The sequence below is a fragment of the Blastomyces dermatitidis genome (assembly GCF_000003525.1).
Source record: "Blastomyces dermatitidis ER-3 genomic scaffold supercont1.6, whole genome shotgun sequence".
Classification (NCBI taxonomy): Eukaryota; Fungi; Ascomycota; class Eurotiomycetes; order Onygenales; family Ajellomycetaceae; genus Blastomyces; species Blastomyces dermatitidis.
The window spans coordinates 4,302,773-4,330,198 of NW_025544779.1; the positions used below are offsets into that span (position 1 = coordinate 4,302,773).

The 27,426-nt window shown below is 46.7% G+C and overlaps 8 protein-coding genes across 13 annotated transcripts; 3 read left to right on the forward strand and 5 right to left on the reverse strand.

The window, feature by feature from the left end:
• Positions 1-870: 870 nt before the first annotated feature.
• Positions 871-5,103, reverse strand: BDCG_06371 (acyl-CoA desaturase). Its single transcript, XM_045422104.1, has 2 exons — positions 3,821-5,103; positions 871-3,732 (listed from the first exon to the last, which is right to left on the reverse strand). Exons 1-2 carry the CDS (start codon positions 4,104-4,106, stop codon positions 2,597-2,599), a joined length of 1,422 nt encoding a protein of 473 aa, XP_045277819.1. The 5' UTR covers positions 4,107-5,103; the 3' UTR covers positions 871-2,596.
• Positions 5,104-6,787: 1,684 nt separating this feature from the next.
• BDCG_06372 lies at positions 6,788-8,875 on the reverse strand (the record flags this gene model as incomplete). Of its 2 annotated transcripts, none has more annotated exons than XM_045422106.1 (2): positions 8,828-8,875; positions 6,788-8,340 (listed from the first exon to the last, which is right to left on the reverse strand). In XM_045422106.1, the coding sequence occupies exon 2, from the start codon at positions 8,318-8,320 to the stop codon at positions 6,788-6,790; it is 1,533 nt and encodes a 510-aa protein (XP_045281662.1). In that variant the 5' UTR covers positions 8,321-8,340; positions 8,828-8,875. The 2 variants fall into 2 exon arrangements, with proteins under 2 accessions (XP_045281662.1, XP_045281661.1); XM_045422105.1 differs by lacking the exon at positions 8,828-8,875 and adding an exon at positions 8,467-8,490.
• A 2,427-nt stretch (positions 8,876-11,302) lies between these two features.
• On the forward strand, positions 11,303-13,643 carry BDCG_06373 (thimet oligopeptidase; the record flags this gene model as incomplete). Its single annotated transcript, XM_045422107.1, has 3 exons — positions 11,303-12,625; positions 12,724-13,364; positions 13,448-13,643. 3 exons carry the CDS (start codon positions 11,303-11,305, stop codon positions 13,641-13,643), a joined length of 2,160 nt encoding a protein of 719 aa, XP_045277820.1.
• Positions 13,644-14,229: 586 nt separating this feature from the next.
• BDCG_06374 (uncharacterized protein) lies at positions 14,230-15,090 on the forward strand (the record flags this gene model as incomplete). The annotated part of the gene is made up of 1 exon (XM_045422108.1): positions 14,230-15,090. The coding sequence occupies one exon, from the start codon at positions 14,230-14,232 to the stop codon at positions 15,088-15,090; it is 861 nt and encodes a 286-aa protein (XP_045277821.1).
• A 6-nt stretch (positions 15,091-15,096) lies between these two features.
• BDCG_06375 lies at positions 15,097-17,073 on the reverse strand (the record flags this gene model as incomplete). 2 transcript variants are annotated; one of them, XM_045422110.1, is made up of 5 exons in its annotated part: positions 16,899-17,067; positions 16,309-16,462; positions 16,080-16,220; positions 15,884-15,976; positions 15,762-15,790 (listed from the first exon to the last, which is right to left on the reverse strand). In XM_045422110.1, the coding sequence occupies exons 1-5, from the start codon at positions 16,899-16,901 to the stop codon at positions 15,762-15,764; spliced, it is 420 nt and encodes a 139-aa protein (XP_045281663.1). In that variant the 5' UTR covers positions 16,902-17,067. The 2 variants fall into 2 exon arrangements, with proteins under 2 accessions (XP_045277822.1, XP_045281663.1); XM_045422109.1 differs by having other exon boundaries at positions 15,097-15,790; positions 16,309-17,073.
• A 24-nt stretch (positions 17,074-17,097) lies between these two features.
• On the reverse strand, positions 17,098-18,293 carry BDCG_06376. Of its 2 annotated transcripts, XM_045422112.1 has the most exons (2): positions 18,162-18,293; positions 17,098-18,099 (listed from the first exon to the last, which is right to left on the reverse strand). In XM_045422112.1, exon 2 carries the CDS (start codon positions 18,037-18,039, stop codon positions 17,608-17,610), a length of 432 nt encoding a protein of 143 aa, XP_045281664.1. In that variant the 5' UTR covers positions 18,040-18,099; positions 18,162-18,293; the 3' UTR covers positions 17,098-17,607. The 2 variants fall into 2 exon arrangements, with proteins under 2 accessions (XP_045281664.1, XP_045277823.1); XM_045422111.1 differs by having other exon boundaries at positions 17,098-18,293.
• A 25-nt stretch (positions 18,294-18,318) lies between these two features.
• On the reverse strand, positions 18,319-23,500 carry BDCG_06377 (C2H2 finger domain-containing protein). Its single transcript, XM_045422113.1, has 2 exons — positions 22,635-23,500; positions 18,319-22,422 (listed from the first exon to the last, which is right to left on the reverse strand). Exons 1-2 carry the CDS (start codon positions 22,897-22,899, stop codon positions 19,412-19,414), a joined length of 3,276 nt encoding a protein of 1,091 aa, XP_045277824.1. The 5' UTR covers positions 22,900-23,500; the 3' UTR covers positions 18,319-19,411.
• BDCG_17299 lies at positions 22,676-26,769 on the forward strand. 3 transcript variants are annotated; one of them, XM_045426441.1, is made up of 4 exons: positions 22,683-23,711; positions 23,765-25,522; positions 25,631-25,774; positions 25,850-26,769. In XM_045426441.1, the coding sequence occupies exons 2-3, from the start codon at positions 25,332-25,334 to the stop codon at positions 25,740-25,742; spliced, it is 303 nt and encodes a 100-aa protein (XP_045281665.1). In that variant the 5' UTR covers positions 22,683-23,711; positions 23,765-25,331; the 3' UTR covers positions 25,743-25,774; positions 25,850-26,769. The 3 variants fall into 3 exon arrangements, with proteins under 3 accessions (XP_045281667.1, XP_045281665.1, XP_045281666.1); XM_045426443.1 differs by having other exon boundaries at positions 22,676-23,711; positions 25,631-26,602; XM_045426442.1 differs by having other exon boundaries at positions 22,683-25,522; positions 25,631-26,602.
• The last annotated feature ends 657 nt before the right edge of the window (positions 26,770-27,426 follow it).

The following is a 27,426-nucleotide window of genomic DNA, read 5'->3' on the forward strand; positions in this document are numbered from 1 at the left end:
ACTTTTTCATAATAAGTAATTATTCTATTAATAAGTTATCTAGTAGAGTAAGTAATTCTGAGTCTTAAGCTGAACTCTGAAGTAACAGATGTATCATTTATATTAAGATAACTCTGCTTCTTCTAAATATATAAAAAAAAAAATATTCTTCATAATAGAGAATGCACTTTTCAAAAGTTAAAAGTATATAGACTGATTATCAGAATTATGAATTTCACATTTGATTTCATTTAATCTGATCTTATACATTTCTTAGCATGAATTCTGCTGCAACTAATCATTAAAAAACATGTAAAATAACTATATATCAGATTTTAAAATGAGATCATAACTTGAAAAAAATGAGAAAGTAATCTTATTTAATCTCATTTAGTCTCATTCTTGACATAAAGTTACTATTTTTAGACATTTTAAGGTTTTTTTTAGACTATTTTTAATTTTTTAAAAAGTAATGCTTTTTGATAACACTTAAATGAGATTTAAAGTTATTTAAAGCAATAACAATAATTTAAATTGAGAAGTGAAAATCAAGATCTCATTTGAAAAATGTAATAAGAGTAGACAGTAAGTTTCACTGAAACAGTATAAGACTACTATCTAATGTTAAAACAGTGTAATGAGATCAGTTGAATTGATAATGAAATTATCAAATATTCTGGTTCTGGTCTCAGACACGGTCATACAGTCAGTCTAAAAGTATATAAATCTATTAATTAAGTAAATTCAAAGAAAATGAAATATCTCTAATAAAAAGTAAAAGTCTTTTTAAAAAAGATGAACTATTCTTATTAAAAATGTTGATGTAATATTCTAAAAAGAAAAATATATCATTCAGACTATAATCTGTAGAATAGTTGAAGATTGTATTGATAGATCTATCTACAAGAACATAATATAGTGGTGGGTCACATGATCTGGTGGGATCGCCAACCGCAACGGCCGTAACAGCCAACAAGAACAGCAATTCGGGAAATGCATGCTCCGTACAGATTACATATTGCATGGATGCAAGAAATATGCATTCCGCAGGCTAAGGAGGGTTCCCTGTCCCTGTAATCCGTGGCTACTGTTCATCACGCCGTTATACAACTCTGTGCACACAGTACATAACATTGAAAAGGAACTAATCTAACTAACTCGATAAAAGAATGAAGGGGGGGGGGGGGAAAGGAAAAGGAAATTGAGTATTCCTTTCTTGGAGACAAGGTTATAATCCGTACTATCATCCAGTATTATGAGGATCTGATGTTTGATATAGATGTATAGATAGATATCCATACAGATGTTTCTAATGAACCTGCTGTGTTGTCTCTTGTCCTCTCAAACAGCGAGAAATCACATGTTCAACCGCTGTCTTGTTGTTCCCCTCAATTTATTCCCAAATGATAACTGCCAGTTGTCAAAAGTGTTTTGTTTTCTTTTCATATCTTTTTCAATCTGTAACTACTGATTCATTAATTACTAAAATTACTTTCCTCACTGAGATTTATTTCCTCTGTTCTCTCTCTCTTCTCTCCTCTCTCTGCTCCCAACACGGGCCCCTGGCGGGTTGCTTGAAGCCTGGAGGGATTACTCGTTCCTTATTTAATAGTTAACTCTAGAGGAAAACCTTGATTTCCTGTGCAAAAGAATGAGAATGCTTGTAAGTTCTTTCTTTTCTTGTTGCAGGCGGAGAGGAATAGAAAAATACGACATTTTCACATCGTCAAATTTTAGTTATCTCATATCCACATTTCAATCAAAGAAAAGGAAAAGCAAAACGTCATTTGTTTTTGTATTAGTCTTATTCTTGTATTCGTCTAGATGCTAGACTACTCGCTGTTGTTTCTCATCAGACATATTTTTTACCATCAATTAAGGGAGATGATAAGGAGGAAGAAAGAAAAAACAAAATAGAAGAAAAGAAAAGGAGAAAGCAAATATTAAAAAGAGATGCGGCCGAGCGTATTCTTTTGTTAAGGGTGCAGACGAGAGGCAGGGGAGGGAGGGATATATTACTGAGGAAGAGATGTGCGAAAAATACAAAAAGGTCTTTGGAGAAAAGAAGAGATACATGAGAATAAAAAGAAATAGAAGCACAAACGGCGCAACCCAGACTCAAAAAGCATTTTCAGGTGCGGTATGGTATGCGTGAAGCATACCTTATCCCGACAGCATTTCAGTTCACTTAGAAGTGGAGCGGATGAAAAGACGGGGGGGAGGGTGGATACCAAGATGAACAAGGAAAATAAAGTTATCGAGGGGGCGGAAGATTTTTTTTTTTTTTTTTTGGTCAGGAAACCCCATGAAGATAACTAACAAAGAAAAGAAACGAAGACATTAAATCAAAATCAGATATGTGCTGGGTTATGTTCGTTGCAGCCGTTACGTATTACAAGAGCGATGGGTACAGGAAGAGAGAAAAGAGAACAAGGAATGGAGAGAGGAAAAAATTAATGGAGGGAAAAAAAAGGGAAAAGAAAGAAGAAAAAAAAGAAAAAAACTCCAGAAAACAATGGTGTTTGTCGCATATCATCAAAAACCCGCGACTTTTTCACCTTCTAAAGGCACACGTCAAATATCAAAACAAGGAAAAGTTCCAAAGGAGCACTTCTTTCTACGCTGCATCAGCCGTAGGAATAGGCTCCGGGATCTTCGTCACCTGTGCTCCCGCCCGCACGATCCGATTCCCATACTCATCCCGCACCGACTCCACCTCCTTATTTTCTCTCTGCGCCCGCTTCCAGATCTCCACCTCACAACCACCACGGATAACCCCAACCCGCATCGTCGATAGCAGATTGTGCGCTGCATTCGAATGATTATACACGCCGCCGTTAAACATGGCAGTGGCATCTTTACCGATACCAGCGTTAATCATGGCCTTGCCACCGGGGTGATCCTTGATGAAGTCTGTAACGTCATGGACGACGCCGGCGATGGCGATGAGGCCCCGGCCGTTCTTGGCTTGGTCGACGTAGTCGTCCCATTCGATGACGGGGAGTTGGTCGAGGGGAATGCCCCAGTCGAGCTTTGCGCGGCGCTGGTCGATCTTCTTCTGCAATTGCTGGACGCGGCCCTTTTCGATCTCGTTGGCGCGGAACTGCTTGAGGTCATAGGCAAGGCCGAGCTGCTTCCAGATCCAGATGGTCCACTTGGTTGGATCATATTGGTGCCATTCAATCGCGTTGCGGTAGTCTGAGGGGAATTCATGGTGGAAGTTGTGGTAACCTTCACCAAGGGTAATAAGGGCGGTGATGACGTGGTCGCGTGGAGAGTTGCGGTCATCGAAGGGTTGGTCACCCAGCCAGTGGGCGAGGGAGTTGACGCAGAAGGTGGCTTGTTGGACGAAGAAGATGCGCAGGATGCCGGCGTAGATGAAGCCACCAAACCAGTCACCCCAGCCCAGGCCACTGACAAGCATGGGGAAGATGAGGCCCATGAAAATGACAACTTTGAGGTAGTTTCGGTGTTGCCAGACGACGACCGGGTCTTCATTGAGATCTGTGATGTCGGTTCGGCCGATGCGTTTGGGGTTTTGCTTCATTATCATCCAGCCAATGTGGGAGTATAAGAGGCCTTTGCGGACGGAGTAAGGGTCCTTCTCTGTGTCGGTATAGCGGTGGTGGGCACGGTGGTCTCTCGCCCACCATCTAATGGACCCTTCCACTGCACCACCTCCAACAGCAGCCAGATAGATTCTCAGGGGTAACGTGGCGGAATATGAGGTATGAGCCCAAAGACGATGATAACCTGTTCACACGGATAAAAACTGAGTTAAAGATGTGTTCCCCACGCAAAAACTCTGGAACATACAAAAGTGAATTTTCAGGACACATACCAGCAGTGATACCGAGTCCAGTCATGAAATAGTACGCAACAGCCCACAGAGCTGTTTTCAGTTGCAAGGGAACCCAATAGGCCTGGACGAGGCCGTATATAGGGATGGCGATAATGAGAGTGACGTTGAGCCAGTTGACATGTTTGTGCCAGTTTGCCAGCGTTATTTGTGTGTCTGTGATATGGACCTTCTTGAGTTCAGCGGTAGTTCGACGAGCAGCATCTGCGCCTGCGGATTTCCCTCCAGCAGCAGCTGGAGTAGTTGCGGGGGCTTCGTTTGAAGCCATGGTGGTGTTGCGGACCAGCCTGCCGTTTGGTGAGATCAGGACGATAGGAAGAAGGATAAAGCAGACGAGGGGATACAGAGGCTGATAGTACAGAGGCTGATAGACTGATAGAGAGATGGGTGGAGAGATGAGAGAAGTTGAAGATGAAGACGTGGAGGAAGAAGAAGTGGAAGGGGAACAGGAAGAAAGTTGAAGAAGTTAAAAGGGTTAAAAAAATGAAAAAGGTTGAGGGTGTGAAGAATGGCCTGATCCTGCTCAACCAAGTACCGGGGGAAGTATACCACAGACGAAGAAGACGATATTGAGAGCAAGGAAGAAGAAAAGTATCCGTCTTTAAAAAGAAGCTAGTGAGATTCTCTTCGGCTTCACGGGTTGCTAAGAACTATTATCATCATCATCATCATCATCATCATCAGATGTTCTTCCCTGTTGTCTTGTAAGTTGTGTGTCGCGAGGATGAAGATGAGATTGTGCTTGGACGATTTGTTGGGGTGGGAGTGGAGGAGAGTTTACGCTGTACAGCGCTTGCTTTGTACCAGGTACCTTACACATGCATACAACCATGTACCATATTTACTCCCTATACCTCCACTCACAAGAAAATTAACTCACTCTTGACATATAAAGAGCCTTATATTTTATAGACATCAAGAAAAGAATACATCAAGTGAATAACTCATATCTCTTTTTTCTTTTCATAAAACATTCACTGTGAGTATTCTTGAGTGAGGTAAGACATTTCTGAATACTTGTTGAAATTCTTGAGGTACAAGAATTCATAGTGTCTGTATGTATTAGTACAAGTGGTAGCCCCATCTCGGCAACTAGGTAGCTAGCCAAAGTCAAAACTTCCTCAACGCCCCAGACCGAAAAGGCCTGGTCAAACCCTCTCTCTCTACCCAGCTTGTTCCAGAAAACGTAGACAAGAAAACTAAAAGTGTATTGAACTTCTCTTGCCATCGTCTCAAGTTATTTACTCTTTTCAAATCCATTGACGAGAAACTTCGTCAGAGAAAAGTAAATTTAGCGTTCGACGAACTAAAATCCAGCACTTTTCCATGACGGGTGGGACGCCCAAACAGGCTTAGGGTGGTCCCCAACAAAACCACAAAGCGCCATTTCCAGTTACTGTGCTCTCATTGGTGGATATTCATTTAAGCCTCATGCAGCACTCGAAACTTAAACGGAATCTGGGCGCCAAACCTTTCACATCAGGAAACTGTAGCGGCCGCCACCACCACCTCACCTTGGGGTGTTGCCGCAGCGATTTAAAAATCAGTGTACTCCGTACTCCGTAGGTTGTTTATGCCCGCTGCCTTGCAATTTTCTCCCCAACCAGTTTTCTTTTCTTAGCTTGATGAAAAGGTTTAGCGTCATTCTTATTGTGTCGTGTCATGTGATGCTTTTATTATGGATATTTATTTACATTTATATATTTTTTTTTCATTCAAGAACAAAAATGCAAAAAGAAGACTTGAGTGACTAACTACAACACTAGTTTTGAATAACTCATGGTGAATTGCAAATTACCTCCAGAGCAGGCAAGTCCAGTGTGAAACTTCTATGCTTTTACCTCTATGATACGCGGAGGTTCGAGCATGCATCATCATGTTACTTCCCCTTGATGGGCTGGCTTTCTATCGTCTTTTCTCAAAATCCTGTACTTTCGTCCTTTACATGGCAACCGCGAGATGTGGATGATCAACGAGCTAGACCTGGTTCCTTCAGCCACGGGGTGTGCCGTGAAACAAAGCATCTGGCTCCAAGGCGAACATTGTCATTTTCAGCCCTGTGGTCCTTCATCGCAATTCCGTTTATCTTGCCTAGAGACCTAGACGCTTTTCCTAGTTTACTACTCTCTTGGCTTCCCTCTATCCCCCCCTCTCCCTAAGTTTTCTCTATTCCCTCGATCAGATCCGCCTTAGGGTAGTATCTATTACACCTTCTGCAGGATTAGCAATGTATTATCTGCTGGGAGGATGTGCGGAAACGCTCTGCTGAGAGACAGACGACTAAGACGACTAGAGGGAAGACGACAGCCCCCGGGGTGGAATCGTTCAATGACTACATCTCACCTCCGCAGACCTACGTGTGTATGTGTATGCCGGAGACATCAAACTGTGGGAGGGTGGCCATTGCCGATTTCGGGGCAACCCGTTTCCCTGGATTAGAGCCGTTGGAGCGGTTTACATGGATGCCTCGGATACCTCAGTCTCACTGCTACCATCAGGGTCTCCGTTCAATGGGTTGCTGCGATATTCGACTGGGCTGTGAGCTCAGGGCAGTAATGCTCTCTACAGCGTTCTTGGTGAAGGCAATTTCTTCGGGGGTATTTATGGCAGAGGCTCTTGAGACTAGAGTGGATGCATAAATGAGATATTCCTACGTTCGATACGACCATGAACGTTATCAGCTCGCGATACATATTAAAACTAACTCAATCCAGGTACGATACGGAATAATAAATCTGAGAGAAAAGAGCGAGAGAGTTCTGGTGTCTTTGCAGCGGCTACGTGATGCTTATCGGGCTGCGCACAGGCCACTCTGGCGTTGACCAGAAAAAGAGACAAAAAGGGTAACTTACCGCGATAACCGCAACAAACAACCGCGCGCATAATCAACCCTTTGCGGTCGGTATCCAACCTACACAACCCAATTCAAATTGCATCAATGATATCAAGTCAATCGTTCTTAATCACTGCCGCATTTTCCACGTCGTTCAGCCTGTGGGAAGGATGGTCAGAGCTCTCTACCCCTTTCCCCCTCACGCCCTCTTCCTCCTCCACCCCCTCCCCGCTCCCACTCCCAGGTTCACTAGTCATTTTAATCGCCTCCCCATCCACCTCATCCTCTTCCTCCTTCAACACTAAATTCAAAATCAGCGCAATAAAGCCCGCAATCGCAAACCCAGTCGTCATCACAAGCTCAACCGCGTCAAGCAACCCTTGCTTCTCCTTATTGTCCCCATTGTAGGTAAATACAAATGAAAACCAGTTCGGCACAAGCGTAGCCCCCATTCCCAACGCCAACGCAGCTGCTAGAATAAACCGATTCCGCCTCGTGAATTTTACCGTAGATATAATACGCATACCGGAAACAGCGACGGACGCGAACAGGAACGTGGTCATCCCTCCCAGCACCGCGGACGGGATCGCAACCAACGCCGCCGCGAACTTGGAGAATATTCCCATGATCACTAGAAAAAAGCAGCAGCAGTAACCCGCCTTTCGATTCGCGCAGCGAGTCAGTGAAATCACACCGTTATTCTGTGCGAACACGGACATGGGCGTGATGGTGCACAGGCCTGCGATCAGCCCATTTAGGCCATCCGCAAGCACCCCGCCCTGAATGCGCGTGTCGAAAATTGGGCCCTCAACATCCAGCCGGGACACGTCGCAGGTTGCCGTAATGTCCCCAATGGCCTCCATCATCAGGACGATGTACACGGCCATGAGGGGCAGGATGATGGGTGGGTAGAGTTCCAGGCGGAAGGTACGTACCCAGATGAACGAAGCGCTAGGCGCGGAGTCGATGGCCGATCGATCGAAGTAGCCTGTCGCTGCCGCCACGATGCAGCCCACAAACAGACCCATGACAACGGCGCAGGACTTCATGATGGGCGACCCGAAGCGCTCACAGAGGATTATGGTGAGGAAGACGAGGAAACCTAGGCCAATGAACTCAGCACTGCCCCAGGGTAGCGCGTGCGGGGCGTCGTTGCTGGGACAGAGCATGAGAGGTCCCTCTGTGGGGCGGGAGACACAGGAGCCGCTGCCGCCCGCCCAGTTCTGCAAGCCGGACTCGATGAGCTTGATCCCGATGAGTAAGACCGTGGGGCCCGTGACGAGCGGCGGGAAGAGCCGTTTCAGATACCGAGCGCTCGTGAATGAAAGGCCAATTTCAAGCAAGGCGCAGAGACATGATGTTGCCAGCAGGGCGCCGTATCCCTGTGGGCAGGGGAGATGGTTTCCCTGCTCGTCGACGGGGCAGTAGCCGGACTCGTACATCTGCGCGAACGCACCCATGGCGACGGGAATCGTGGCGAAGGAGGTGCCCACGACGGAAATCAATCCCGTGCCGAGGTAATAGGGGGTTTTATAGATGTGAAAGCGGGCCATTTGGATGGTAGAGAGGGAACCGGAGACGATTAGAGAGGTTGAGACGAGGTATTGGGCTGTGCTGTCGGGGAGTTCTGCGCCGCCAGAGCCAGACATGAGGATTGGCGGGGTGATGACTATAGAGATGTATACATCAATATCAAGAGGGTCAAGTTTTCTCTCCCATTCCTCCTCTTTTATTCATCTCCATATGAAAAACGGGAGCAAGGGAGGGAAGGGAGGTGTGGTGATGGAAACCATACTCCCCGCCAACATGGCCAGCGAATGCTGCAATCCCAAAATCAACGCCAGCACCACCGGCATCCTATCCTCCAGGCCAAAAAATGGCGCACCCCTCTGTTGCGATTTCATAAATGGCAGGTTCGGCGTGAATAAGAAGGCATAGTCGTACTCGCCAATGAGTCCCTTTCTAATTTTATGGACGTAGATAAGGGCGCAGACATTCTTTGTCAGAAAGAAGGACAGCCATTGTGGGTGAGATTTTTTGTCGATTTTTTTTTTAAAAAAAAAACCTTGAAGAGGGAACAAGTGCAATGGACGATGGATCCGGATTTATGTCTTTTTCTTCCTTCTGAAAAAGAAAACTTGTGGCTTCACACATACCGGGTCGTAAATGTCCTATACACCCTATGCAGCTTATCCACGAAAGACCTTCTCCTGCCACGATCCATGCCCGGAATGATTTGGTCGGGTTCTTCGCCCTTTGTGTGTTTTTCTCGTCTCTAATTTTCTTTTTATCCACTTCCCTTTGCCCTTGGTAATCCGGGGTTTTGCTGAATCGCAGTTGTCAATCTGGATAAAATCATGATACACGAGGAACTACCAACCTTTCCAAATCACCCCAAAAAAGTCTACTAGGTAAAAATGTTTGAAGGTGATTTTGGTATAGCAGGGTAGTCGACTGCTTTTGATGTTGACTGACTTAAATTATCGGCATTGCTGATTTCGTAAAGATGTAAGAGGGTAGAGGGTAGTCCTGGAGGTAATTCTACACAAAAGTCCAGCGATAATAGTTGTTGCGTCAGATATCCCACCCTGATAGCCAAGGCCCCCAAAAAATGCGGAGCTGAAGCTGACCAGAGCGGACCTCTCCTCTCCACAATCAAGCTTTTCGACGCCGCAGGATGGAGTAGCAAATAACCGGGCCGTTAATTGGCCTAAAAGAGATGCTAACTCCCTAGCTCCTTAGCCATGTCAATCATCGGTCGCGTCCCCCCGCCTCCTGGTATGGTATGGTATGACCGCGCATCACCGACGATGGGTATAGGGCCATTTTCTCATAAATCAATGAAGAAGAAGGGAAAGAAGAAGAAGAAGAAGAAGAAGTAGAAAGAGAGGAATGAGTAAATTTCAAAAAGAGGGCATGAAAGATGTGAAGTGGACGTGGAGGAGCGAGCTGCTTTTCTTCCTGTTTCTGACTCCGCAGTTCTGCGGCCAAACCTGCCTCCAACCAGTCGATATGGCGTGCGTCGTTGTAAGGTAGCCAGCCACATGGGCTCGATGCCGTCAACAGGTATTATTAAATATACCCAGCATACAAGGATGGCCCTGTGATTCCTCTGAATAGCCGGACCCTGTTCCAAAACAGTGACATAAACATCTAACAATTTGAGTGTCTATCACCAGGCACGTTTGAGTCTCACGTTCCAGGTACTGTACATACAGTAAACGCGGCATTGTGATATTTCTGAGATATTGACGACGGTTGCATTTATAGCCAGCGCATTCATTTTCTTTATTTAGCCTATTTTCTAATAATTTATAGCACTTTAGGCAAAAGGAAGGGTCCTGCTCCGGAAATAATCAATCGTCGCATGCTTGACCCTGAAAGTAACTTGTTCCACCCGCAGAAGATGTTGTCGGATGAAAATCAGCTCTACAGTAGTCCCTATTCAATCCAATATCATATCTGCCATCTTTTCCCTCCTCGGCCTATTATTGTAGCAAGCCATTTATTGAGGCTAGTGTTTCTCCCAGCTCCTTTCCTGGAGCTGGAATGACGCCCAAACGGCGGATGACGTCAGGATGCTCTCTTCCAACGCCATATATGATACCTCACAACTGGGAGGTAGGCATAAAACTACCGGGGCCGTGTTGTAGAGATGCGACGGTATTTAGCAAGCAAATTCGCATCATTCGCATGGATTTCAACCCCACAAATAACACAGATATCTCACGGTTCAGCGTCCAGAGTTGTGCGCCCATTTAGTCCATCTGTAACTCAGCAGCCGGTTTCTTTCAAGAATATGCCACAATCTGCACATAGTTAAAGAGCGAGAGTCAGGATCTGGTTCCAGTAGATGCCTTGTTCATGGGCTTGCTGCTGGTCGTGCCGGTTGAAGTCCTAGGTAAGCAAAGACGATGCCCTTCGAGAAACAATAGATGGAGGCATGCAACAAGCTAATATCTCTGGAGAAGAGTAAGGTGACTACGCTGTTTCAAGTGAAGTGCTTATGTTTTGAGGTAAGTGCCGTGACGGTTGAATCGTTCATTAGTTGATGATGGACGCTGGTGGTTCTAGGTTTAAATAGGCGAGGTTGAGGTTGAATTCTAAAGTTAGTTAAATATTTAAATATTTAGTTAAACTAAGTTAGTTACCTCTTTCGGTTCGTGAGACCAGAGCCGCAGCTCTCGGTTTTTCTTCTTTGATGACAAGTCAGTCCGCCACAATCAACTCCCATCCGTTTGACTGATATCCTGGGTATCTCTTTGAAATCACACTCATCACTCTGTTGAAGGGAACCAGTCTTCCTTTGTTGATTGGTGTTTCTTTATGTATCTTTTTGCAACTTGGCTCTTTTTGTCCCCCAGAGTTGATCTTCTCACCCATCGTCCTCATAGGTTGACATCCTGGCGGGGTTACGGTTTAGCTCGCCCCTCTTCCTCCTCCTCCTGGGCTCCCTCTCCCTCTTCATAGGGATTTCCGTCATCCTGGCCCCCTCACTCCGTTTGTCTGCTCACAGGCTTCCATTCATCTTGGGCCAGTTTCGGACAACGAGTTCACCAGTTGTCACTCCATCGAGAACCTCCGCAGTTCTCAGCCAAACAACCAGCCGCTTACCCCTCACTACCGCAGCCATGGCTCCTTCAAAGCTGAAGAATCCCCCTCAGGCTCCGCCTGTCTTTACTGCGACACCCAGCTCGTTGATTGCTAACACCAAGCGCTTAATCAAATCGTCCCGCAACGTGCAGGATGCTATCGCGGCCAACGTTACCGCCGATGCGGCCACCTTTGCTAATGTTCTGCTACCAATGGCCCAAGATGAGAATGTTATGGCGCTCGAATCGCATATTCTCGGCTTCTACCAGGCGGTTTCGACTGATAGCAAACTTCGGGATGCTTCATCTGAGGCGGAGAAACTTATGGACGATTTCGCCATCGAGTCTGCCATGCGGGAGGATCTGTTCAACCTCGTTGCTGCTGCTCTGAAGAAGGGCGAGAAGCTGGACCCTGAGTCACAGAACCTGTTGGAGAAGGAACATAAAGACTACATTCGTAATGGTCTAGGACTCCCCGCTGGTCCACAGCGGGACAGGTTCAAGGAGATCAAGAAAAGGTTGAGCCAGATCAGCATTGAATTCCAGAAGAACCTGAATGAGGAAAATGGAGGTCTATGGTTTACGAGAGAAGAACTGGATGGCGTTCCAGAGGATGTATTATCTGGGTTGAAGAAGGGCGAAGGGGAGAATGAGGGCAAGCTACGACTGACCTTCAAGTATCCCGATCTGTTTCCAACTTTGAAATATGCCACCAATTCTGAGACCCGGAAAAAGGTTATGATTTCCAACGAGAACAAATGCAACCAAAACGTCCCGTTGTTCAAAGAAGCCGTCGTCCTCAGAGATGAAGCAGCACGCTTGCTCGGGTATCCCAATCACGCTACTTTTAGGATTGAGGATAAGATGGCGAAGACTCCTAAGACTGTGAATGAATTCCTTGGCGGTCTACGTGCTAGACTGAAGGAGGGTGGCCAAAGGGAGCTTGAAGCCCTCAAAGAATTGAAGAAAAATGATGTCGCGTCTCGCACTCCAAGCCAATCTTTTGATGGCCGTTACTACCTGTGGGATCACCGGTTCTATGATCGAATGCTGTTGGAAAAGCAATATTCTATTGATCATCAATTGATTGCAGAGTACTTCCCACTGCAGACTACGATTCGCGGCATGCTGAAAATCTTTGAAGAGCTATTTGGGCTCGTATTTGTTGAGATTGCGGGCGAGGAGCGGAATAAAATCTCCACCACTGGGAAGGGAGATGATATTGTTTGGCATGAGGAAGTCCAGGTTTTCAGCGTCTGGGACGATGAAGGAGAGGGGAGTGGATTTGTAGGATATTTGTATCTCGATTTATTCCCAAGAGAAGGGAAGTATGGTCATGCCGCCAATTTCAACTTGCAGCCAGTAAGATACCCCCTTCCAAGAGACATTGCCTTTTCATTTCTTTTCATTTCTTTTTCTTTCCATTTTTATTTACCATGTACTAATCTACCACCATCTAGGGCTTCATTCAAAAGGATGGGACCCGGCGATATCCCGCTACCGCGCTGGTTTGCAACTTCTCCAAGCCCTCCGCAAAGAAACCTAGCTTACTGAAGCATGATGAAGTTGTGACTCTCTTCCATGAACTTGGCCACGGAATTCATGACCTTGTCGCAAAAACGACGTACTCACGCTTCCATGGCACAAATACCGTCCGCGATTTCGTTGAAGCACCCAGCCAAATGCTGGAGAACTGGTGCTGGACACCCTCGCAGATCAAATCCCTCAGCACACACTACTCCTCCCTCTCGGATGAATATTACCAGGCCTGGAAGGAAGCAGCGGGCGACAAGCCCAAGCCGGACGCAAAGATCCCCGACGAGCTGATTGCCAACTTGATTAGCACTAAACATGTGAACGATGCCCTGTTCAACCTCCGACAGTTGCACTTTGGTATCTTCGACATGACCGTGCATGAGCCTGCTGACCATGCTACCATTGAAAAGATGGATATCTCGGCCACATATAATTCTCTGCGCAAGGAGATTGCGCAGCTCAGTGGGCCTGAAGACCTTGGTCAAGGATACGACTGGGGCCATGGAGAGGCAACTTTCGGACATCTCATTGGCGGTTACGATGCGGGTTATTACGGTTACCTCAGGTTGGTCCGCACCCGATATCTTTTCTTCCTGTTTCCATTATATTTATATCTCGCTCACTAACAACCATTTCCCCGCTATCCAGCTCCCAAGTATATTCTACGGACATGTTCTACACTGTTTTCAAGGATGATCCAATGAACCCGAAGGAAGGTAGACGATATAGGCACACCGTTCTAGAACGCGGTGGCAGCCAGGAGGAGATGAAGACGCTCATGGAATTCCTTGGCCGCGAGCCCAACACAGATGCATTCTACAAAGAACTTGGTCTGGTCAATTAGAAGGGCATTTCGTACACCCCTACATTAGAGCTGGGGGAGGCTCTGTGGATAATTTAAAATACCCACTGAAATATATTCATTATCTAACCTGATGAAGATAATACTTTTTGCCATTTTCGTTTCTTTTACGGAGTAGTATACGGAGTAAATTCATGATTGGTCAATGCTCTCATAGCATCAAACTGGCTACTTCCGTCTTGATGCGCTCTGTTCTGGGTTTATCGATAAAGATCATGTGACTTCGGCGGCGCCTGGCCAGAGGAAGCTGATCAACAGCTCATACTATTATACTCCGTATATTCAACTATCAACATAGCTGGGCGGCCATTCCAAGAGACACAGCCCTGCTTTTAATACTCCATGTACTTTAGCCGAAAGTTCGTATATGCCCTTCTTCTAAACAACCAATTCCGCACCAGAATTACGTTTTTTTATCTCCAAACGCCCCCCTTCCTCCCACCACGCGCATGCTGTTCGCATTCTCTCAAACCGCATTCCTAGAGAACCTCACTTAGCAACCCGCAAACAATTTCAGCCCAAAACTCGCCAGAAAAATTTACACCATAGGCTAAACCCCAAAAGAAACATGGCCACGATAAGTGGCGACCGATCACCACCCGCGTCCCTCTCACAGCCGCAATCACAATCCCAATCGCCAAACCCAGACGCAGGCGCAAATACAGACACAAATATAACCGGAGAACTTCAACAGATCCCCCAAACACGCCTCTCCATAAAAACCTACCACTGCACATTCTGCAACCACCTCCTCCTCGCCTCCACGCGCGATCTCCACCTCTTACCCCGCCGGCGCGAACCGGCGCGTGATCGGGCGCTAATATTACCGCTTCCGAAAGCTGGAGCGGGCGAGGAAGAGGAAGAGGGGGAAGAAGAGGGGGAATCCGAAGTTGAAAATGGGGCTGAGGATGCGGGGGAAGCTGCTGGTGACACAGTACAACGAGGCACTGATGAGCCAACGACGAAAAGTCGAGGGAAGAAGAAAACAAAACTGGAATCAGCACAGCAGGAACAACAACAGCAGCAGCAGCAGCACTATACCATTCTCCTCTCCACAACGATACCAGACCGCAAACCAACCATGATCCGGCGTGAAGATGGGTTTGAGAAGCGGCTACTGCTGCGGTGTGGGCGGTGTCGGGTTGTCATGGGGTATGCTCTTGACGAAATCCATTTTGCGGCTGCGGCTGCGGCTGCGGCTGCGGGGGAGGGTGGTGGTGGAGATGGAGATGGGAAAACGGCAAAAGAAAAGGAGGATGTGGATGGGGAGGGGGATGGTGAAGATAATAAGGAGGATAGGGGGAGGGAGAGGAGGAGGAGGAAGGCGGAGGAAGTTGTTTATATACTGCCCGGTGCGCTGGTGGAGACGGGGGAGATGGGGAAGGTTGAGATGGAGGAGTGGGCGGGGTGGGAGAAAGGGAGGAAGTAAGATGGGATAACTTATAATGAAGACACGGTGGGGACAGTAAGGCTATTGGTGAATGTATGAGATTGGATACAATTATATATATAACATGTAAAAATGATAAACCAAATGCACCTGAGGCTGCAACAGGTTGAATTACAAAACGATCATCTACATGTAAAAAGAAAAAACTATTATGTTAAGTGGTAATAGAAATATGAAAAACAAGGGCGAAGAACATAAAACATAAAACATAAACAGAGCAGAACAATTGCTTGGTGGAGTTCTATCTAGTTCCCTGCCATCCGAACAGCTGTACTAGTGCATTCATGACAATAAATCCCATAAGTGATAACCGCCCGGCCAGACACCCATTCATAAAAAAAGTTATTTCGCTGTAAGTGAGAAAAAAAAGTAGTCTAATGCAAAAAAAACATTAACCTAACCCACGCTGCCATTGTTCAAACCCGCATCGAAGTGAAATCACTCTCCTCCTCACGATCTCAGAAAATGGATGCGCGGGGAGAATTCGAGTGGGCGGCGATTGGGGACCAGGGGAGAAAAGCAGACGCGGGGCATTTCGAAAAACAACGACCAAGGGGACAAGTAAAAGAAACATCTCATCGTAGACCATAGGGCGAATTTGCGAGAAAAAAATGATATAATAATCTTAGAATGGGAATCGAGGTAATAGTTTAGTTGGCAAGGATTGTCCGGACCAGTTCTAGATCACCCGATATTAGATATTTTGTATTACGCTATTGTGATGCACGGGATACGAGACGAGCGGACGGTGTGGGGATATCAAATAACATACCTGTATAGTTGATCTCTCCGGAGCTCGTGTCAACGGCCTTGAGAAGTTCATCAACCTCGTCATCGGTCATTTTCTCACCCAAGTTTGTGAGAACTGTACAAGGAAGAAAAGCAACAGCGGTTAGTCAACATTCATACAAACATCGTCTCACGGTCCATTGAAAACACAGCGCAGTGTGATACAGGTGAAGACTGACTATAACGCAGCTGGCCCACGCCAATAAACCCAGTCATATCCTTATCAAATACCTGGAATCCGCGGCAGTACTCCTCTGGCTCCCCAGGGTCACGGAAGCCGCCTGGCCGGTTGAGGACTTTGGAGAAAGCTTCGAAATCAACTAGATCGTCAAAGTAGTGAAGAGTCCCCATGTCAGTCACCCCGACTACTTGTATATACATTGTATATCATCAAAATTCAATACTCACAGTCTCCGCCAATGCTCTTCTCCAGATCTGCAATCTCCGCGAGCGTGGGGTTCTGCCCGCAGGCACGCAGGAGATCGCCGAGAGATTCGAGGGCGACACGGCCGTTTCCGCGCTTATCGAAGAGCGAGAAGGCTTCTTTGTAGTTTGTGGATGCCTGTTGTTGGTTATGATCCTGATTAGAATGCATACGCTCAAGAGTGTCTGAACTGTCCATAGCTGCTGCTACTGATGCTGCTCTTGTTTTGAAGCTTCGCAACGGAGGGCGGGGCGGGGGAGCAAAAAGAAAAGAGCAAGGTATGAGGACAACAACAGAAATATAGCGCGCAAACAGGATTCAAGGATTGTAGTTGTATTTTGTATTTTTGAAATCAGGTTTCAGCGAGAGAGCGAGATGCAAGTGGTCATGAGTGAACAAGACAACCGGCGAAAGTTGTTTTCCTCCGAAGCCAGATGAGATATTCCGGCTATCTCGCCCTTGCCTTGCCCTGGCTGAGGAAGCTTTTTTTTTTGCCGCTGGTGCTGGGGCGGAGCGGACTAGGTTTGGCTGCAACCCTGGGACGGACAACTGGAGGAAACACGGCGCGACTCACCATTGTTTATGCAGGATGCGGGGATGCGGTGGTTAGGGGGGAAATAAACAACTGTGCCGGTCACAATATATTCGACGTGAAATAACGAGGAATCGGGGAAATTGGCAGACTCCTAAAGACTCAAGGTTTTTTGAATGTTGTTTTGGAGTTGGAGAAATTGAGTTGGTGATATTGGCGTGGGATGGGACGAAGATAGATGGGGGGATGGATGACTTGATTGTTACCGCTGTGGTTACCACAACAACCATCGTGTTTATATTTATAGCGCGGCGATGAACAACAACAACAACATCATCATCAACAACAACAACAACAACACCTTGAATTCAACCTCTGATACTGTCAATAATAATACAATCTCTTCTGTATTCCACTCTTTCTCACTGCGTCTGCTCTTATTTCTGTGAATGTGGTGCATTGTAGCAGTCCAGGATATTTAACTGCTCATTTATTGTACTGTACATCAACTTGAACATCAATTGAACCGTTCTTCTTATACTCTCTCAGGCTGTTCCTTTGGCACAATTTCAGATCATCAGTAATCTCGAGTCTAGCCTGTGTATTTCTGTCATCAAGGAACCCATCATATCAAAAGAAAAAAAAAACAACGTCTCTAGGGCGTGAGATCTGTAGAGATCGTGTCCTCGAAACAGATACTCAGCATACAGAAATAAACACATATCCATATATATAGAGAGAGATATAAACCTCACGACGACCCAGCTTGCTCCGCCAGCTCATGAAGCGCCCGCAACGCCTCCTCCTCCCTCCCCACCGGCACAAAAATATGATCATGAAAATACCCGCTGACCACATTCGAGCTAATATCCCCCTCCCCCAGCTTCGCCGCGATGGCCGCAATCAGCCCCACCGCCTCAAGGCTCGAGTGGATCTTCAATGAGATCTTCCGGCACGGAAACGTAGCCTGATCGCCGAAGCCATGGCTCGTGGCGAGGTCTCTGGTTGTGATTATGGTAACACCCTCGGATTCTTGGAAGAGCATTTGCGCCTGCAATGATTGGAGGGGTAGCGAGTGCATGGGCTCTTTGGTGGTGAGGAAGACGAAGGTTTCTGGGTCGAGGGTTGGGTTGAGAGAGGCGAGGAGAGTGGGCAGGTTCGTTTCGCCAGGTGATGGGTTCATGGTGGGATGGGCTTGGGGCGGTGGTTGATCAAAGCTAAAATTTATTTTTCGGATAGCCGACTTGAATAAAAAGTAAAAGTACTGAGTATACACGACGGGCAAAGGCTGGGTCAGCTACTAACTAGGCGAACCCCGCAAGTGTTATGTCGAAGGGCGGGCTGAACGGGGCAAACTCTCGTGGTGGAATCTTACCAATCGTGTCAAAGATGAGTCTTGAGGTGGTAACATCCGGAGTAACAATTCAAAATAAACTTCATATTGCATATAGCAAGATACACCTCTCCCAGATGGTCATCCTATCGTTTTTCATGAAAGGAAAGGTTTGCCAATTTCTGATGAGGGGTGATAGGAGAAAACAACACTCCAGGTAACGAACTAGCTATATACAATGTATCTCGAGACTTGTTCCTCATAGGACTAAAAATGGAGAAGAGGGCAAGCAATGGTTAGTTAGAATGATGTCACGTCTGCGGAGTTTTGAACATAGAAAAGGCACCAGAGAGGAAGCAGCTCGATGGCTACATATATATATCCACACAAATATAAATATACGGATAGTTGGCTATCTTGTATAAAAGAAATGTATCAGTAAGGCTTATGTACTGTACAATAAAGAGATGCAAACTGTACGCTGCTAACAAGTACACCCAGGAAATAAAAGAAAAAAAAGCCGGAAAGAGACACGGGGGAAGGGAAGGGGGGTATTGTTGTGATAATGAAAAAGCAAAGGAGAAAAAAAAATAACAATAGCAACAAAACATTTGAATCCAGAGTGAGTAGTAGCTTATTGGGAAAGTTGACCGGAATTGTTATGATTTGTTCAAAATCAAAAAGGACCATGCGGGAAAATCAAGTACAAACGGTCGCTAGATGAATCAGTCGGGATAAAAATAAAAAATAAAAAATAAAAAATAAAAAATAAAAAAATAAAAAAAGAGAGAGAGAGAGAGAGAAAAGAGAAAAGAAAGGGAGGAAAGAAGAAAAGAACACCAAGACGAAATCCGAAAGAGTTTAGTCCAATTTTTTACTCCTTCCCGTCTTTTTTTATCTTTTTTTCAGGTTTTTATCCAGTCATTTCTTTACTGCGACTAAAATATGCAAGAAAAGGACGTGGTATATATGACACAGTAGAATAGTAAAAATATATAGAAAAAGGGGATATCAAAACGTCGTAGCGTATGGCGTAAATATAAAACATAGAGCGTAGGGAGGGGTAAGGAATATCTCGCAGAGGCAGAAACATGGCACCGTCACCGTATACGGATCCACGCTGGGCTATAATAAACCGAACCTGAGCAAGGAAACCAAACCAAAATGATATTGAGAGGAAACACGACTGTTAAAGACCGTTGTGAAGGAGTCTCGTTTCATTTTATGAAGAGTTAGACGGGGCGCCGGACCCCTTCAATTTCTCAATACAGCTCCCCAACAAATTTGCAGCCTCGTGGAGTAGTTCCCACCGGGTATACGAGAAGGTCTCCTGCAAAATCATCAACAGACCCATGCAGCGATTCCGGTCGTGGACATGTAACAGCTCTTCCGGCGTGCGCACGCCGCCCACCCGATCGAGGAACTCGTACATATCCTTCCGTCGCTCGTCCGGGGTGGATAGTTCCGGCACGGGCGCGTTTATCGCTCCATCGAGCGCGTAGCCATAGCTCCACACTACGAGGGCGGCAAAGTAAATGACCCACGGCCGATTGAGGAGGAAATCATCGCGGGCGCTATATTCGTTCAATTCCATATATGCTACGGAGCCGTGCTGAACCACCGCGCGGCCATCGTCGGAGAGAAGGACCTGCGTGAGGAATTTCAGCGCGAAGAAGGCGGCGTCTCGAGCGGCGGCTTTGTTGGCCCAGCGTTCTACCATCTTTTCGCGCGCGGTGCTGTAGTCCTTGGGTGTAATGGATCGGCCGAGGAGACGGCCGGCTCCAGCGAAGATTTGGCAGTCAACCACATCGACATGCGATGCCATGTGGGCAAGGTGGTGTAGAACTGTGCGGGACTCGAAGATTATGTCGTCATCCATGGGGAACTGGCGGATGGCGTTTGAATAGTTCGACGGGTTTGATTCCGCCAGAGCGTCGTCGAAATCGCGTTTCCAATTATCGTATGAACGCAACAGAGACGATCTCCATCTATCCCTCCCACCCAGAGCTTGTGCGACGCCCAGTGAACTAACCTGGAGATCTCGTTGATTCATGTGCCAGCTGACGCTTAGTAAACCCGCCATTAAAATAGTCCGGCCAAATGAATTGGTTCGCACTTTCTGGCCATTAAGCGTCTTCTTCAGTCCATCGAGAAACATGATCGCCTTGACACCGTTGGAGTGCAGACTGGACTGTACTCTTGCAACCTCTGCAGCGCTCGTTGCTGACCACAGTGCTTCGTCGCAGGGTAGCGGAAGCCGCATCTCGTGGGCAACCATTTTTGCGGAATGTCCGAACATCGTGGCGTGCGTTGAGTCCAGGACGAAGGCGGCAAACGCCACTCTGCGGGTGGCTTCCGCTTTAATCCAATGAGCCCAAGACTCCTCACCTGCCCCCGATTCAGAGGCAGAGTTAGTACCGGAGCCGGTTGCTGATCTGTTCTGCCGGTCCTCTCGAAGGCTTGGCGGGGAGTCAAAGGCCGATCGACCTATCAACGAACTTCCTCTGCGCATCAAGGTCAATGTGGTATCGTGATGGATATGGGCACGCTCGTGCAGAGCACGTGTTGAATACAGCTTCTCGCAGATTTCAAGGAGTAATAGCGTCTGAAATACCCAGAGCTTCGCAGGTGGCTGGAAATCCACGTCCATGAAGATCTCCCACCGGATATGCCAGGCTAAGAAGTTGGCCAAATCTGAAGCTGCCTCAGTCACTTGGTGCCCATGGCCTTTGTCAAGGGTCGAGGCGCCAATGGCCATAATTGCCAAGAGGAGAAGATTCGGTGTTTTATCCGCTGAGAAGGTCGGCTTGTGTAAAATGGGCAGTTGGTCATGGGTACGGTACCAGTAAGAAGCAATGTAGGTCTGCATCATACGCAGACTAAGAAGGTGCCAATCAGCATCGAGATCACCATCAAGCAAAGCATCCTTTCGCTTTTTCACTGCCGCCTGGTTAGTTTCGTTGAAGCGAGTCTGGATAAGTTCCAGTAGTTCATTTCGCTTCTCCTCCGAAATGATCGACTGGGGAGGTCCCGTGTCGAGAAGACTCGTTACGCTCATTGGGTGTTGTGGCTGGACTACGTTTGTAAAATAGCTGGTCAAGGCCACATCGCTTGGGTAATAAGGTCCCTGGAATTGAGCAGAGACTGGGTCCGCGTAATTAGGGATCATGCCAGATGCATTCGAGTAAGCAATTGGGGAATTATTGTTTGAATGTTCATTGAACAACCATGCAGTAAAGTCGTCAGTCATCGCGAACGGGGACCGGTTCAGTGTTTCCCCACCGAATATTGGAAGTGCATAGGATGATAAAGCATCCCAGTCTGAGACGGAGGAGCCAGGGACCATAACACCGGGGGAGGGATCGAGGGCATTTAAGCCACTGGATATCGCATTTGCGATGGACGCAGAGGTGGCCCCCGTCATACTTGGATTCGAGTAACCAGGCTGTGGCAACGATGAGATATGTAGATTCTGTTGCGGAATGTACGTATTTTGATCTGTAATCAAATTCGCGTCGGTGGTCAAGCCTGTGGCAGACATGTATGCAGTGGAACCTGAGAGTATGGGCCCGGTCGAGGACAGGCGGCGTTGCTGAAGGTTTGGCGATGAGTCGGAGGGCTGGTTGATTGGATCAAGCTCCGAGGGGCTGAATGGAGTAGTTTGGTAGCGTTGCCCATCATATTTTCCATATACAGGCTGGCGATTCGAGACACCATACATCGATGCGGATTGCCGTTGGGGGCTGAGCGTGTAACTACTCGTACTATCTGACCGTTTTAACCGCGGGTTTGGAGCAGCATATTGCTGCTGGGGCGTAAGTGGCTGGAAATGATTCTCTATTGAGGTGGACGAAGAGGAGCCAGCGGAGGGGACAGTTGCGGAATTCGAGTAATTTTGGGCGTTCGCAACATGAATAGTAGAGGATGACCCGGGAAGCCGTGGTCTGGACATGCTCCCTGAGGCATTTCCCGATGCTATTTGCTTCGAATACGGTGAAATCGGATCATTTGTTGGCGAACATGACGGATTAGGCGCATTTCCTGCTGGGGCAGCGTTTCGCGCCTGGGGAGGGACGACAGCGAGGGTGTTGGCGGCATGGGCGAAATTATCGCGCTTCTGAAGCTGCGAACCATGAGTTGTGTGACGTTCCCGATGGCGGACGCAGAGATCTTGCCGAACAAAGGAACGATAGCAGTCTGGAAAGTCACAGCGATATATGTGTTTTGGGGTGTCTTCATATCATCAGCTGTGAGTAGAGAGGGAGTGGCAGTGGGGCGCGCGGAGGGATAAAAAAAAAAGATAAAAAAAAAAGATAAAAAGATTAAAAAAAAGCAGCAGAAGAAATACCAAAAGAAATACAATCACACCTCATAAACTAGGACCATTTGTATAATTCAGACGGAAGTAGAAAATGAAGGTTCAAGCGAAGCAAAAAGAAACTTACGGTTCAGCTGATGTCTATACAGATGTTCAGCTCTCGAGTAACTCTTCCCGCATCCCTCATGCTTACATTCAAACTTCTTCTCCGCATCACCTTTCCTGGTCCTCTTCCGTCTCTTGACAGTGTCGCCTTGAGACTGCGAAGGCTCGCCACTGTCATGCTGCTGGTCATGGCCTTCATGGGAAGCATCCTGTCCCTCGTCGTGACCTCGCCGACGGTTTTGAGCTAACGAATCAACATCTGCCATTGATTCGACAGCCAGAGTCATAAGCAGAAGGGGGGCAGAAGGAGATAAAAGTTGACTATCTATGAATCTATGTAGGTGCCCGTGTCCAATGGTTAACAGGAGCGCGACTTTACACACACTACCCAATGCCCTTGCTGCAGTCTATAGGAATGGTGTAGGAGCCTCGAACGCCCATCAGAGCGCGAGGGTGGAAGGGCGGCGTGTGAGGGGGAGGGGGATCCGGCGCAAAACGACATCAACCAGGACGCGCTGGAGTGCGACATACGAGGAGTGGAGGAGACGCTGTCAATAATAAATAATAGCCAGATATAAGCGCTCGAACCGGTTGTGTGTCAAAGAGAGGAGACAGAGAGCTGTAGCGAGAGAGACGAAGACGACGATGATTGACGCCGGAAGAATGAAGCATGAAAATGAAGAAGAGGTTGAAGCTGAGAGAAAGGAAGAAAGAAAACGTCGACCTTCGACGCTCGCTGGGGAGAACCGCCAAAGTTACTAAATAAGTTAACCTGCTTGGGTGCGGCCTGGTCGGATTCCAGCTAGGGCAGAACTAACTTTGATTGCTGAGTTCAGGACTGTTCGTTCAATTCAAGTCCAGGACATGCATACAATAATACATCGCTGGTTAACATCGTGAGAGCAGCGGCGAGGATACGATACGAGCGTCCACTCCGCGATGGCAGCAAACCACGGCAGCGAGCTCTGGCTGGTTTGGCAGCCGGTGCAGCGGGCAGATGACCAGGCGCGATTTTGGCCTTTCTTTGCTTTTTCTTCTTCCAAGCCAACGGAAATGCTTCCTTTTGCTCTGACCTCTTGTCCTTTCCAAGCCATGCATGGTAGGTTGTTCTCCAAGCTGTCGGAATCTGTCGTGCTAACTATCTATCTGTAGTACAGTACGGGGTCCCTGTCTATGCAAGGTTATACCTAGGTATACATGCGACATGCTGCATGTTGATATATGCCAAACAAAGAGAAGGACCGGCTTCTACGACACCTACTGTTATCCCTAGGAGATAGCAAAATACAGTTTACAGATCCCTCGCCACCCTCAACATCTTGACATGTTCTTCGGGGCCTGGTTTCAGGTCGTTTGCACGCGAAGTCGTTTGCGCTGGGTAAAATCAACCCAATAATAACCGATCGGTGACATTGCCAGAACCCTCTGCGAGAGTTAATTCTGCTCACCCGAGTTGGAGTCGAGCTAGGAGTCTAGGACATGGCCATGGCTTGTCCCCAATCTTCACAGCATGATCCCCATCATCGTTAGAGCCATCGATCCTAGATCATGGTCCCTTGAATTCCCATCCCCATCCCCGCCCGACCCTCTTCCGCTTAAGGGGGTCGAATCACTAGCCCTATCAGCCACCATACCAAGAGAGAAAATAACTAATCCGAGGATATGAATGTGAAACACGGACGGGCAAATCCAAAATACGCCTCCCTGATCATTTCCATTGCCGAGAGATGATCCTCAGTAAATGACGGGGAGAAAGGCGAATTAGATCGCTTTTACTGAACACATGGGTTCTTGTCAGGGGATTTGAATTTCCTTTACTCATAGAAATTACAACGTTGACTTCGCGTTCGTCAAATCGTGCCTTAAAATCTTCTGCATCTCAATTTTACCGCAAGAATAATGAAAAATATAATCAGGGAAGTCTAGAGAAGAGGGAAAAGGAAAAGCAAAACAGAGCAAAAGAGAATCGACTCTCAACCATTCCCTGCCGTCGTCAGCCTGGACTTGGGTAAGTTACCCAACCAGCTGGTAAGGAGCAAGGAGCTAGGGTATCGCGGCGCAAAACAGGATGTGGGGGGACATAGCAAATCGAACCCTGATCGAATCTTCGAAAGTCAAACATGGATGCGGAGAGAGCGAGAACGTGGGAGGGAAGTGGAATGCAGAATAATGAAGCATATACGGAGTACAAGGTCCTCTATCTCTAATAATCAAGGCATCAAATGTGTTACTTGTGGTAACTACAAGAAATGCTTAGGAATGGCAGCTGGTAAACCTACAGTGGCCTAGGCAGGCATCCATTGTGTCAAACGAGCCTATCTGGATGGCTTGGAGTCGTTCGGATCCATAACTGAGCATAATTAGCCAGGGTGGATAAGCTAACTAGTGCCTGTGCATGTGTATACTTACTTGTGCGTAAATTGTAATGCCCTTTTCTTGTGCGTTAACTTGCTCAAGTATTATTTTTATTATTATTATTGTTTTCCCCAGCATTTCACTGGCTGATCAGGGTCATCAAAATCTTTGCTCCATAATCCCTTCGTCAACCCACCACCCCTCATCTTTCGCAACTTCGCAAGCCACACTCCAAATAATAATATCCAGGCTGGAATATGCCATGGCTCATGGGGATCCAAAAACAGCCCTTCACAAAACCTTCAAAACATGAAACCCCCTAGTTTCATCCAGCAGATCCTTTAATATTTTCTTTTCTGTGCGGATGGCCTTGATTGCTATACCCCCCCCCATCAGGAGAACTGGCATACACCTTGTAGCCAAGAACAGAACATTCAGTATAAATTTGGCCCTATCAACATCAGCACCGATTCGCAGAGAATGGATTGGAGGACTGAAGCGGAGTGTGAGAATCCCATCGCCTAACCTGGAGGGACAAAAAAAAATAGACACTGGGTGAGGCGCCTGGTTCCTGCATCTCGAAAAAATTTAAGTGATCACGAGAATGATAAAAAAAAAAAAAAAGAAAAGAAAAGAAAAGAAATACTAATAAATCAGCGGCAGGAGCGCAACGGAGCTGGTGAAGTTACCAGAAAGAATGGGTCGGTCGAAGATACAAATGCAGGTGTTAGTTATCATTCATTTGCAAGGCGGCGGCTCCCAAGCACGGATTTAGCTTGCCCTAAGCTTGATATCTAGTTATCATCTGTGAGTTAGCTTCGCGCTACATTTCACCCTCTCCAAAGTCTTATTTTAGAGGCCAACAGGCTCACAGCCGGTGAGGATGATGGGCGACAGAAAGGGCGAGGGGATGACCCCAGTATTATTATCATTCATATTATTTTGATACTTTAACTACCCATGGGGTAAGATACCAATGACAATGACAAGCAGGTAGCAGTGGTTTTGTCCCAGAAGTTCAGACTTGCACCAGCTCACTTCTATTTCCCTAAATTGGGGAAATTATTGATATCAAAATGACACACATTGTCTTGGGCACTAGCCAGCTGTGTTTCTAAGAATTGGAAAGATGTTTTTTTCAATGTTGTCAGGAACAAGAGCAGGAGGAATCCATACATCAAGATACATGTACAATCACCAATAATACTACCAGCCTCCCTCAGGAACAAACCACAAGAAGGATAAAGCAGAAACATCTTATGCAATATGCTGCCTAAAAATTTTCTCCAGCTGTCCATCTCTCACCCAAGCACCAGGCGCTGACATCAATAATAATGGGATCCTCAAAACCCCGGCACGACATGCATATTTGTTTCCCCCCCAGCCCAGGAATGATTTAATATTATGAAAACGACCAATCAATCTCCCCTAGGTGAAAACTTTCTTATTCAGTAAAGAGAGAGCATTGTCCCGCGGATTCTATAGAATGATCAGGTAGCGAGACAGCCTTAGGTTGAGGGAGGAATGATGGAACGCGGGAATAAAAACAAAAAAAATCAAAACTAGTGTACGGAGTACTCCGTAAGGCTTCCCTAGTTACATATTCCGGTGCATAGCATTTCTATCCCAATTTGGGTGTTGTGTCTACTACATTTTCTCATTTCAACTCATCCAAACAACATTCTGCCGAGTTGGTTCGAATATTAAATGGTGAGATACTGGGTGATTGCTTGAAACAATGCTATTGTTGTCTTTTTAGGTTTGGCTGCAAGGTAACTTAATCCTTTCATTAATAATTATTTAATTCTGCTATGCTATGTATGAACCGTCGAGACTGAGGGGGCGGAGCTGTCTCCCATCCCCTCGCCAATACAAAAGTAGAAGAATATCAACAAGATACACGGCACCGTCCATTCTTCGATAAGTTGAAACATATTGAGATATAAATATCTCAAAACTATTCACACCAATTATTGAATACATCTGGCGGAAAAAAGTTAGATCGTATTGAAGGATCCAACCCCGCCGAGACAAAAAAATTCTTCATGCCCTGCAGCCAATCCCCACCAAGCAGCCCCCATCCCCCATCCCCCATCCCCCAGCTTCTTCTTAGCCACAGGGAGTTTCCATATAAGCTCTTCCGTTGTTTCCAAGTATGTCCATGCCCATTTATAGTAAGTTATTATTCTTCTTTACGCAGTATTAAAATATTGCCCATGCCTCAACCAGTCAGCCTACGCTGTAAGTTCGGGCCCTCCCTTCCTTGGCACGTTGGTATATCGAGCTCGTGCTCAGATCCATGCATGGCATTCGTCCGTTTGCGGGAATAAGCAAAAAATAAAAAAAGCAAAAAATAAAGAAAATATCAGATCTTTCTTGTCCCTTTTTTTTTTTTTTTTTTCCGGGGGAGAATGGTCAGTTTTCTACTAAATGGCGTCTCATATAATCCCAAAATGTTC

Coding starts and splice junctions, on each gene's coding strand:
- BDCG_06377 (XM_045422113.1), bottom strand. CDS start 22,899: ATGACTCTGGCTGTCGAATCAATGGCAGATGTTGATTCGTTAGCTCAA. Junction 22,423..22,634: donor GTATAGACATCAGCTGAACC/GTAAGTTTCTTT, acceptor GATGATATGAAG/ACACCCCAAAACACATATAT.
- BDCG_17299 (XM_045426443.1), top strand. CDS start 25,332: ATGGCCTTGATTGCTATACCCCCCCCCATCAGGAGAACTGGCATACAC. Junction 25,523..25,630: donor CAAAAAAAAATAGACACTGG/GTGAGGCGCCTG, acceptor AATCAGCGGCAG/GAGCGCAACGGAGCTGGTGA.
- BDCG_06371 (XM_045422104.1), bottom strand. CDS start 4,106: ATGGCTTCAAACGAAGCCCCCGCAACTACTCCAGCTGCTGCTGGAGGG. Junction 3,733..3,820: donor TGGACTCGGTATCACTGCTG/GTATGTGTCCTG, acceptor CCGTGTGAACAG/GTTATCATCGTCTTTGGGCT.
- BDCG_06376 (XM_045422112.1), bottom strand. CDS start 18,039: ATGAACCCATCACCTGGCGAAACGAACCTGCCCACTCTCCTCGCCTCT.